At 41.1% G+C, this 12,726-nt stretch overlaps 1 protein-coding gene and 2 non-coding genes across 4 annotated transcripts in view; all 3 read right to left on the minus strand.

The window, feature by feature from the left end:
* atg16l1 (ATG16 autophagy related 16-like 1 (S. cerevisiae)) overlaps window positions 1–12,726 on the minus strand; it is a 46,883-nt gene that overhangs the window by 14,211 nt on the left and 19,946 nt on the right. Inside the window, exons 9-13 of one of the 2 annotated variants that reach the window (XM_046295022.1) lie at window positions 11,505–11,567; window positions 11,187–11,231; window positions 9,710–9,812; window positions 8,342–8,447; window positions 939–1,009 (exon numbers count right to left, since the gene is read on the minus strand). In XM_046295022.1, the coding sequence (XP_046150978.1) occupies window positions 939–1,009; window positions 8,342–8,447; window positions 9,710–9,812; window positions 11,187–11,231; window positions 11,505–11,567 (388 nt within the window). The remainder of the gene's footprint in view (window positions 1–938; window positions 1,010–8,341; window positions 8,448–9,709; window positions 9,813–11,186; window positions 11,232–11,504; window positions 11,568–12,726) is intronic. The other variant, XM_046295023.1, reaches the window with a different exon arrangement.
* Window positions 8,025–8,293, minus strand: LOC123994287. The gene has a single exon (XR_006831631.1). It is a non-coding gene; the product is annotated as a small Cajal body-specific RNA 6 (non-coding RNA).
* Window positions 9,310–9,576, minus strand: LOC123994286. The gene has a single exon (XR_006831630.1). It is a non-coding gene; the product is annotated as a small Cajal body-specific RNA 6 (non-coding RNA).

A 12,726-nucleotide genomic window follows, 5' to 3' on the forward strand; every position in this document is an offset into this window, starting at 1 on the left:
AATGGAAACAGAATGCACCTCAATTTCGAGTCTGAGTAAAGGGTCTGAGAATGCTTATGTAAATATGTTTCTTATTTAATACATTTGCAAAAATTCCTAAAAACCTGTTTTCACTTGATCATTACAGGGTATTGTGAGTATATTGATGAGGAAAATATTGAAATCAATTTTAGAATAAGGCTGTACCGTAACAAAATGTGGAAGATGTCAAGGGGTCTGAATGCACTTTATATACAAAAGTGGACACCCCTTCAAATTAGTGGATTTAACTTTTTCAGCCACACCCGTTGCTGACAGGTGTATAAAATCGATCACACAGCCATGCAATCAATCTCCATATAGAAACATTGGCAGTAGAATGGCCATACTGAAGCGCTCAGTGACTTCCAACATGGCACCGTCATAGGATGCCATCTTTCCAACAAGTCAGTTCGTCAAATTTCTGCCCCGGTCAACTGTAAGTGCTGTTATTGTGAAGTGGAAACGCCTAGGAGCAACAAAGGCTCAACCACAAAGTGTTAAGCCACACAAGCTCACAGAAAGTGACTGCCGAGTGCTAAAGCTAGAAGCAACGTCAGCACAAGAACTGTTCGTCTGGATTTTCATAAAATGGGTTTCCATGGCCGAGCAGCCACATTCAAGCCTAAGATCACCATGAACAATGCCAAGCATCGGCTGGAGTGGTGTAAATCTGGAGTAGTGTAAACGCATTGTCTGGAGTGATTGATCACGCTTCACCATCTGTCAGTCCGACAGACGATTCTGGGTTTGGCGGATGCCAGGAAAATGCTACCTACCCGAATGCATAGTGCTAACTAAAGTTTGGTGGAGGAGCAATAATGGTCTGGGGCTGTTTTCATGGTTCGGACTAGTTGATGATCCATGATATAGGGTGCCATTTTAGACAGGCTAGGAGATTAAATCAGGATGACACTCACAGCACTGTCAAACTCTATACTGGTGATCCCGGCGTTGCTGCCAGTCAGAGCACCCTTAGGCTCACAGCGACCTGCATACAGGAAGAAAACAGGGGTATTCATTAGTGCACACCGTAGTAAAAAAATGTTGCTTAAGAAAATGTTTAGCAATCAAAACAAGCTTTTCTTATTGGACAAATTCAGGTTAGTTTATCGACGTTTCCATCCATTTGCTTCCTTTGGGTTGCAAGGGAATATACCCCAGAACCATATCTAACCGGTGCCTACGGAAGTCCCTGGCCAGTCTACTCAAATCTTAGAGACAAATAAATGGCAGTCAATTTGAAAGGGGGTGATGTCTGGGCCATGTTAAATTGTAGCACGTGACGGAAAACTAAAATTAGCGTTTCGTATTGGACAAGTCCCCCCCCCCTTCAAGCAGTTCTCTTTTGGTGACGAATGAACAAGACCCATGACAGACTGCTACAACACAGAACAAAAGAGTACCCATTAAAATACAAGCCAACTTAACAGTCAACCATTTCAAAATTACAACCTTTGTGCAATTCTATGCAGCTATGGTAAATAATCTGCATTGACATAATGGGAGGGAACGTTTAAACGAAAATTGGGATCCTTAATTTTAAGAAAAATCCCTGACAGAAAGCTGTTCCCCTCCCCCAAAAAATGTATCACAGTGCAGCTGGCTAGCCCGCACTTCTCTTCGCTAATGATGTGTGTGTTCAGTCTTCGGTCTTTTTCGTGTAGAATATCCTAGCCTATTCATTGATAGGCCCTGCTTTACTGAATTTGAGAGACATTGCAATTAAAGAAATTGCAAAATACAGCTTTTGATTGCCGACAGATGGGCCTAGTGTGTGGTTCTGACTCGGACAGCCTGGTGGCCAACCTGCCTATACATTGCCCCTCCCCCGCAATGAAACATTTTCGAACAAAACAAACATTTATTGTGGACCTGGGATTCCTGGAGTGCTTTCTGATTTAGATCAAAGATAAGGGAATATTTATCAAGCAATTTCTTGTTTATGTTGACGTCAATATGTCAGCTATTGTGACATTTTTCTGAGTGCAGTCTCAGATTATTGCATGGCTGGCTTATTCCGTAAGGTTTATTTGAAATCAGACACAGCAGTTGCATTAAGGAGAGGTATATCTATAATTCCATGTGTATAACTTGTATTATCATCTACATTTATGATGAGTATTTCTGTTGAATGATGTGGCTATGCAAAAATCACTGGATGTTTTTGGAACTAGTGAATGTAACGCGCCAATGTAAACTCATATTTTGATAAATTAACATTTTCAAACAAAACACATGTATTGTGTAACATGAAGTCCTATTAGTGTCATCTGATGAAGATCAAAGGTTAGTGATTAATTTTATCGCCATTTCTGCTTTTTGAAACTTTTTTTGGAGAAAAAAAAGGACTTTCTGTGACTGTTGTGACCTAACAATCGTTTGTGGTGGTTTTGCTGTAAAGCATATTTGAAATCGGACACTGGTTGGATTAACAACGAGAATAGCTTTAAAATGGTATGACATGTATGTTTGAGGAATGTTAATTGAGATTGTGTTTTGAAAATGGCGCACTACACTTTGGCTGTTGTCATATCGCTCCCGTTAACGGGATTGCAGCCATAAGAAGTTAAGCCACAGAAAGACACTTTCCACTAGCCATTGTTAGCCGAGATGAGTGGGCTGGACATGCCGAGAGAGGAGTTAATAATATAATAATATATGCCATTTAGCAGACGCTTTTATCCAAAGCGACTTACAGTCATGTGTGCATACATTCTACGTATGGGTGGTCCCGGGGATCGAACCCACTACCCTGGCGTTACAAGCGCCATGCTCTACCAACTGAGCTACAGAAGGACCGTTCGGGTCGGATTGATCTGCCATATAGGATACTTCTGTCCATTTGAGCTGGTCAGTGTGTGTTGGTAATCCTGTTGAAAGCGGCTTTTTTTTATGTATAGTGGAGCTGCATAAGTATTGCTCTCCACTTTCTGGAGGATCAAGTTTTGAAATCAGTGGAATTACAGTATGATAGCTAAAGAGAGGGAGAAAACACCTGTCTCCTGATCACATCTTCAAACTAAGGGCAACCATGGCATTTGTGAAGGTGAGACGGTTCCATCATGCATGATGATATGGGTAAGATAGTCTTATCTAGCTACATTCGGATATTACACATTTCTACGAGAGAAAGTAGTTTCATTTCAAACTAAAGTGCACTGTTAGCTGGCTGGCTCCCTAGCTAACGTGTATGACATTGGTATCCCAGAACCGTTTGCTTTGCTAGCTAACATTAGGCTCTAACATGGAACTTGGTTGGTTAGCTCCCAGCAGATTCATGCAGGATAGTAACGACATGATTTGGCACTATGTTCATTGTTGTTTCACTAGCTAACGATAGCTGGCTGGCTTCTTAGCCAACTTTACGTGTGTGATCTTACGCCGCTTACCTAGCTAGGTTCATTGTTTACTTAGCAACATGTCTTAAGCTAAAGTGTACTGTTAGCTAGCTAACGTTAACCTTTTGGGATAGGGGCAGCATTTCACTTTTAGATGAATAGTGTTCCCAGAGTGAACTGCCTCCTACTCTGCCCCAGATACTAATATATGCATATTATTATTGGATAGAAAACACTGAAGTTTCTAAAACAGTGTTTGAATGATGTCTGTGTATAACAGAACTCATATGGCAGGCAAAAACCTGAGAAGAAATCCAAACAGGAAGTGAGAAATCTGAGGTTGGTCATTTCAACCCAGTCCTTATTGAATTCACAGTGAGATATGGATGAAGTTCCACTTCCTAGGGCTTCCACTAGATGTCAACCATCTTTAGAAACTGGTTTGAGGATTCTACTATAAAGGAGGGGCTCATAAGAGCGCTTTGAGTCAGTGGTCTGTCAGGGTCTCAGGATTGTGACGCGCTCTCCCGACAGAGTTTGCTCTCATTCCAGTGCTTTTCTTCAGACAATGAAATTCTGCGGTTGGAACCTTGATGATTTATGTTAAAATCATCCTAAAGATTCATTCCATACATCGTTTAGCTTGTTTCTACGACCTGTAACGGAACTTTGAGTTTGTCTGGACGAAGTGCTCGTGCCTCATGAAGATGGATTATACTGGGCTGAACACGCTAAGAAGTGGCTAAATGATAGACTATTGTACAAATCAGTCATTTATTGTCAAACTGGGATTCCTGGGAGTCCCTTCTGATGAAGATAAGTGAATATTTAGTGTTTTTTCTAACTTCTGTAGACTCAAATTGAGGACATTCCTCTGGCTGTTTTTGGGTTCTGAGCGCCGTTCTCAAATTATGCTTTTTCCGTAAAGTTTTTTTGAAATCTGACACAGCGGTTGCATTAAGGAGAAGACGATCTTTCAATGTTTATTATAAGTATCTCTGAAAAATCACCAGATGTTTTTGAATCAAAACATTACTGCACGTAACGCAGCAATGTAAACAGATTTTTGGATATAAATATGCACATTATCAAAAAAAAACATACATGTATTGTGTAACATGATGTCCTATGAGTGTCATCTGATTAAGATCAAAGGTTAGTGATTAATTATATTTATATTTCTGCTTCTGGCTCATGTTTTTTTTTGTGACTTGGCTATGACCTAACAATCATATGTTGTGCTTTCGCTGTAAGTCCTTTTTGAAAATGGACAAGATGGGAAGATTAACAATAAGTTTTTCATTAGCTGTATTGGACGTTAATGTGTGAAAGTTACAGTATATCACAAAAGTGAGTACACCCCTCACATTTTCATAAATATTTGAGTGTATCTTTGCATGTGACACTGAAATTACACTTTGCTACAATGTAAAGTCGTGAGTGTACAGCTTGTATAAGTGTAAATTTGCTGTCCCCTCAAAATAACAGCCATTAAATGTCTAAACCGCTGGCAACAAAAGTGAAAATGTCCAAATTGGGCCCAAAGTGTCAATATTTTGTGTGGCCCCCCATCATTTTCCAGCACTGCCGTAACCCTCTTGGGCATGGAGATCACCGGAGCTTCACAGGTTGCCACTGGAGTCATCCTTCATGCCACCATAACGACATCACGGAGCTGGTGGATGTTAGAAACCTTGCACTCCTCCACCTTCCGTTTGAGGATACCCCGCAGATGCTCAATAGGGTTTAGGTCTGGAGACATGCTTGGCCAGTCCATCACCTTTACCCTCAGCTTCTTTAGCAAGGCAGTGGTCGTCTTGTAGGTGTGTTTGGGGTCGTTATCATGTTGGAATACTGCCCTGCGGCCCAGTCTCCGAAGGGAGGGATCATGCTCTGCTTCAGTATGTCACAGTACATGTTGGCATTCATGGCTCCCTCAATGAACTGTAGCTCCCCAGGGCCAGCAGCACTCATGCAGCCCCAGATCATAAAAATCCCACCACCACGCTTGACTGTAGGCAAGACACACTTGTCTTTGTACTCATCACCTGGTTGCCGCCACACACGCTTGACACCATCTGAACCAAATAAGTTTCTTGTTCTCATCAGACCACAGGACATGGTTCCAGTAATCCATGTCCTTAGTCTGCTTGTCTTCAGCAAACTGTTTGCGGGCTTTCTTGTGCATCATTTTTAGAAGAGGCTTCCTTCTGGGACGACAGCCATGCAGACCAATTTGATGCAGTGTACGGCGTATGGTCTGAGCACTGACAGGCTGACCCCCCATCCTTCAACCTCTGCAATGCTGGCAACACTCATACGTCTATTTACCAAAAGACAACCTCTGGATATGACGCTGAGCACGCGCACTCAACTTCTTTGGTCGACCATGGCGAGTGGAACCTGTCCAGTTAAACCGCTCTATGGTCTTGGCCACCGTGCTGCAGCTCAGTTTCAGGGTCCTGGCAATCTTATTGCCCATGCCATCTTTATGTAGAGCAACAATTATTTTTTTCAGATCCTCAAGAGTTCTTTGCCATGAGGTGCCATGTTGAACTTCCAGTGACCAGTCAGTATGAGGGAGTGTGAGAGCGATGACACCAAATTTAACACACCTGCTCCCCATTCACACCTGAGACCTTGTAACACTAACAAGTCACATGACACCGGGGAGGGAAAATGGCTAATTGGGCCCAATTTGTACTCACTTTTGTTGCCCACGGTTTATACATTAATGGCTGTTGAGTTATTTTTAGGGGACAGCAAATTGACACTTATACAAGCTGTACACTCACTTTACATTGTAGCAAAGTGTCATTTCTTCAGTGTTGTCACATGAAAATATATACCTCAACTATTGACAAAAATGTGAGGGGTGTACTCACTTTTGAAATACTGTACATATTTTAAAAAATGTAAATAAAAATTCAAGCATCAAATTCAGAGAGCATCAAGTGTGCTCTCTGAATGCTCAGAGAGTGAAACGAGATGGGTGGGGCTAAAGCTTAAGAGGTTGTGAACAATGCTGAATGGGTGAAGACAGCTCTTCACAAGAGAAAACATTCAAAAGACCCTTTTCTCAAAAGTTTACAAGTTTAACTTTTAAAACATAATTACTTTCCCATTGTTCCTCAAATGCAGTGCATGACATTGTGTAGCTCTGATTCTCAACTTTAATGAAATGTAAAAATTATAATTTCAAATTCTGCTACATAAAACCAAATCCAGGTGGTGAGTCAAATGGATTAATGGGCAATGATCGTGCACATTACCACACAATTGAATTTAAAATTAGGCCTAACTGAATGATAACGAATGCTTATTTATCAGCATTGGCACTCGCATTTAAAGCAAATTATTTGACCGCACGCCTTATGGGTAGATAAGATACTCCTCTGTTTTAATTTGTGAAAAGCAGCAGTTAACTATACTATAAGAAACAAAAACATGCTACGTATTGCAGTAGGCTTTTAGAATATTGCAAAACGTATGCTTGACCCTATCAGAGTTGATGCGTGAGGGGAAGCAAATGATAGCCAGCCAGTGCAGCCAGCCCATCAAAACCACATTTAAAGTATACAGAAACTAATTTCACACATAAAAGTTAGCCTAAAGACAAGATTAAATTGACAGTCTGATGAGTGACAATATAATCAGTGTACACGACATGAGCACAGCTTAGAATTGACAGATGCAGGGAAAGGAGCATCACAATTAAATCCTGCTTCAGAAAGACTCCATGCAAGTAAGACGTTTTGATTTCTTATATAGTATCAGAAAGAGCATATTCTGCAGTTTGAGACACTTAGTTGTCAAATAGCAAATTCAAGAGATGCAGCTCTATTTCCAAATAACTTTCCCCAAGAATATCCACGCTGTCCATGCGTTCAGCACCACTCGAGCAGCATAGCTCTGACTATTAAGCAAAGACTAGTAACTTTTAAAAAATAAAATAAACAGAAAAGCATATTTTAATACATTCTTATTTCCACAATGTTTCTTTAAACCTGACAAAACAAAATAATGGATTTAACTCTTGAACCAGCTTTAAAAATATATATTTTTAGCCTAGCCTATGAGATTTGGAGCCTGCTGGTTCTGTTCTACCCGATAATAAATTGCACACACACGGTGTCCCAGGTATAAATCAGTCCCTGATTATATGGGAAAATGAAAAGAAATGCAGTGCAACTGGCTTCAAGGTCCAGAGTTGAGGGCCTTTAAGTAAAAAACAAATGCCATGTTTAAAAAAAATAATAATAATAAGTTTAAGTATTCTAATGTGATCTTCATAAACAACCAAATGATTGTTCTTCGGGTCACATAATTGAAATGTATTCATTGGACTGTTAGAATGTTGAGTCATTGGTTGGAAAAGGGGATATCGAGTGGCCTAAGGCACTGCATCTCAGTGCAAGAGATGTCACAGTCCCTGGTTTGAATCCAGGCAGTATCACATCCGGCCGTGATTGGGAGTACCATAGTGCGTAAACCCAGCGTCGTCCAGGTTTGGCCAGGGTAGGCAGTCATTGTAAATAACAATTTGTACTTAACCGATTTGCCCATTTAAAGATTTTTTTCTTAGCGTTTTAATGGAAAGACTAAAATTGTCACATTCCTAATTGACACTCCCATTTGGTGCACTAATCATTCTCCTGTCATGAAGGTCTCAGCTTGAAAACTTGAGATCATCTACCTATCCCAAACCCACACACCCTGATACTCCTTGATGATTGGTCATGTTGGATGTCCAACATCACTGTGACGCCTTGTCTCAGAGACACAGGATGCGAGGTCATCCTCTCTGTCAGCAGCCCCTGTGACCAACAATGCACAACTAGAGCATGCTGGGAGTACAGCAAGGGCTGCTGGGAGCAGAGGGGACAATGGGAAGGGACTTGGGCAATCAGACCTTTTACATTTCATCACTGACCTCCAGATCAACAAGTCACACACTTTCCTCATACAAAGACGTCACATACCTGAGACCACTTCCCACAGTTTGACCCTGCGGTCCATCCCTCCGGTGGCCAGGAGTCGGGAGCCTGGGCTGAACCGCACCGCATTCACTTCCCCATCATGGGCTTCCTGAACAGACAAATGCCACACACAGTGGTGACCAGAGGTCATCAGCGTCATTCATGTTGATATAGGCACACACGCAACTGAACATTTTTCAAAAGGGGTTTGCGACAGAAAACATCTTATTTGCAGAATTCGTCCATTTGGTGCCTAATAAAAACTAAAATAGGGTTTTCACAGTAAATACAGGCAGTGACTGTAGATACAGAGGTTGTTTTTAAACCACAAACAAATGTCATACACACTTTGACAACTGGTCCACAGTTCCTTTGAAAGTCCATAAAAGCCATTTGTGACTAGTTTAGCCGTATGTCGGCAAGTTGTTTTTGCAGAAATGCTTTCTGGAAAATGTTAACTTTTATGTGCCTTAAACTTGTACGCCATCTGTAAATACGATTAAAGTTTTTAAAGTCTCATCTATTTATAAAATATTTTTATCTGGACACTTTGTTCACCTGGAATTTTTCATCGTTGTAGGCTACTACTTTTACCACTTAGTCTTAATCTTTACTACACTACTCACTGTTAGCACATGACCTCACATGTGAATCCTTAAAGAAATGGGTGGGGCTGGCTTAAAAAGGTGTGAACAATCCTGAATGGGTATACACAAAGAGCTCTCCAGTAGGTGTCCCAAAATAGTCTAGGGCCATTTTCTCAAGTGGGGTTACAAGTTATCAACGTTCAAAGCAGAATTACTTTCCCATTGTTCCTCAAATGCAGTGTATGATATACCATTTTGTAGTTCTATGTCTCTGCGTTTATTCAATATAAAAAACACAATTTCAATTTTTTCTACATAAGACTGAATCAAGGTGGCTGATCACATTTATTTTTCTTTCTCTTCTGCATCGTTTTCTGAAGTCTCGGTCTCAGCTTGAAAACTTGAGATCATCTACCTATCCCAATCCCACAACCCCACACTCCTTGGTGATTGGTCATGTTGGATGACCATCACTGTGACACCTTGGTCTTTTAAAGAGACAGGATGTGAGGTCATCCTCTCTGTCAGCAGCCGCTGTGGCCAACAATGCACAACTAGAGCATGCTGGGAGTAGAGCAGGGGCTGCTGGGAGCAGAGGGGACAATGGGAAGGGACTTGGGCAATCAGACCTTTTACATCACATCATCGACCTTTCAGCACCTGACCTAAAAAATAAATAATTTTAAAAAAAGACTCCCGCCTTCCATAAAAATGTGTACATGTCCACATGTGAGAGCTGGCCTGATCTCAAAACACTGTAGGAAAATGAAACCAAGATACTTACAAATACATGGAGGGCAGTGGAGGGAACGCGGACATCGGCACACACTCCGGAGGTAGTCTCCGTGTTTTCAGGTGATGTTCCGTACGAGTTCCCAGGACGACGCCTGTCAGAGCGGAGAGCCGTAAAACTACTAATCACCTCAAACACGCAGACAATCAAGAACAAAATGCATTCAGGGAAGTCAAAATACAACCATATGTTCACAGAACTCATAGCACAACATGCAATGGTCCCAGGGAAGCCAGTGCATGGTCAGAAAGCAGAGCGATGGAAGTGGGAAGTAGTCAGGGAACTCTTGTCAGGATGCAAATGGAAGCCAGGGATTTCTAAGATCCCAAATCAGTTGCCGCTAACGGCCAAACTAGACCGCAAGCGTAGCATAGCTGAAACGGTAACCAACGAGACATGCAGAAGCAACTCACAACTGTCTCACACTTCATTTTAGTCCGTTTCTATGCTAACGGAAAAGAAAATGCAACACTCGCAGGGTAGATTGAGTAACTTCACACCGGAAATCCTTCAAACAAGGATACATACTATATCCAATACGCTATAGCCAAGTGTCACAGTAGCTAAATAGTGTAGGAGCGGTTGCCAACTGTAAACAACTTTAGCTGGGAAGCTAACCAACATGGAGCAAAAACAATGAACTTATTTACAGTAAGCCAACAAACGTAATGCTGCCTCAAGAGAAAGACATGAAATTACCACTTCATATCTAACAACCCATATTAAAAGTACCTTTTAAAAAATAAAAATAATTTTATGAATAAAAAAAAAGGTACTTTTAATATATATATTAAAAGTACATATACATATATATATAAATAAATAACTGCTTATCAAAGCTGACTGGGTAACTTAATAATCCTGCTTTATGGAACACCCCAAAGTCTCCACGCTTGTTTACATACCGGTATAAGGGTGGGGAAATCACATACAAAGACGCAGGTGCTTTGAAAAGCATGTCAGTATGTGATATTTGCACCCTAATGAGGGTATACTTATGAGATGGAGCATAAATCAAACAAATTACCCCATTCACAGATGGAATTAGTCTTATACTCAAAACAAGCAATAAAAAAAAGACAAAGGTAACATTCAGCAAGAGTTCCAGAATTTATGAATTTGCATAAATATGATTTTTAAAAAGCCATTGAATCACTAACAAAGCAAAAGTTATGTCCGAGACCACGTTTTAAATCAATCGATCAGTTTAAGATTTGATGGTCAGTCAATAAGTGCCACTGTCATTCCCAGATTTGGCCCTAGATAAATCCCACGTGGGAAACTAACAATCTGACCAAGTGTTTTAATTTGTTTTCACTGAGAAGCCAAATTTAATAGTGCCGTCATCCTGGATTATTTTTAGTAGCTACATCAAGATGCCTCCACTAATACACACACACAAAACGCACACCCCCACACAGGCGTGCACACAGCTGTGAGCCCTACAGACACCACAGTGACGTTTCACCTGGAGTCTGGAGGAAGGAGTCCGGGATGCACAGACTCAGATACGCTGCAGACGGACAGACAGAGAGAAGCCATCAACAGGATGGACACACCCGTCCAAAGGATCCACAGTAACAGAAGGGAAAATGTTTGAAAATGTAATGAAACAGAAAACGAAAAAAAGCCCCTTTCCAGGGGTGTATTCATTAACGCACACTGTTGCAATACTTTTTGCAACTCTTCCATTTGGTGCCTTATGAACACAACCCAGGACAGACGAACACAGACACCCATAGAGCGGAAGACTTCAGACTCGCCACAGAGAACCAAGCAAACGCACCCAAATATGTTGGAGATTGAGTCCAACAGGCCGCTTTGAAGAGGCTGTCCGGAGATACGTTTACTACAAGAGAGGATCACAGAGAGGGTTATTTCATACGCGACGCAAAACCGTCGCCAAAAATATACATCCCGGTCCAGAAAAATCCCTAGCCCCAGCTAAATATTGAGTATAAACCAGACTTTGGTTGAAAAAATATTTAGGGTATTTCAATTACTTTCAAGACACATTTGGAAGTACAGCACCAGTCAAAAGTCCAGACACCTACTCATTCAAGGTTTTTTTCGCCATTTTTACTATTGTCTACATTGTAGAATTATAGTGATGTCATCAAAACCATGAAATAACACATGGAATCATGTAGTAACCCAAAAAACGGATAAATCAAAATATATTTTATATTTGAGATTCTTCAAAGCAGCCACCCTTTTCCTTGATGACAGCTTTGCACACTTGGCATTCTCTCAACCAGCTTCATGAGGTAGTCACTTGTAATGCATTTTAATTAACAGGTGTGCCTTTGTGGAATTTCTTTCCTTCTTAATGCGTTTTAGCCAATCAGTTGTGTTGTGACAAGGGTGGTATACAGAAGACAGCCCTATTTGGTGAAAGAACTGCTCAAATAAGCAAAGAGAAATGGCAGTCCATCATTTAAGACATGAAGGTCAGTCAATCAGGAACAAGTCAAGAATTTTGAATGTTCCTTCATTTGCAGTCGCAAAAACCATCAACACTATGATGAAACTGGCTCTCATGAGGACTGCCACAGGAAAGGAAAACCCAGAGTTACCTTTCCAGCAGAGGTTAAGTTCATTAGAGTGACCACCCTCAGAAATTGCAGCCCAAATAAATGCTTTACAGAGTAACACCCATCAACTGTTCAGAGACGACTGCGTGAGTTAGGCCTTCTTGGTCAAATTGCTGCAAAGAAACAACTAAAGGACACCAACAAGAAGAGACTTGCTTGGGCCAAGAAACAATACATTTAGACAGGTTGCAATCTGAACTTGTCTGAGGAGTCCAAATTGATTTTGTTCCAACCGCCGTGTCTGTGAGATGCAGAGTAGGTGAAAGGATGATCTCTGCATGTGTAGCACCCCACCATGAAGCAAGTGGTGCGATTGTGGTGGGGTGCTTTGCTGGTGACACCGTCAGTGATTTATATAGAATTCAATGAACACAACCAGCATGGCTACCAAAAGCATTCTGCAGCGATAGGCCA

Source organism: Oncorhynchus gorbuscha, linkage group LG13 (genome assembly GCF_021184085.1).
Source record: "Oncorhynchus gorbuscha isolate QuinsamMale2020 ecotype Even-year linkage group LG13, OgorEven_v1.0, whole genome shotgun sequence".
Classification (NCBI taxonomy): domain Eukaryota; kingdom Metazoa; phylum Chordata; class Actinopteri; order Salmoniformes; family Salmonidae; genus Oncorhynchus; species Oncorhynchus gorbuscha.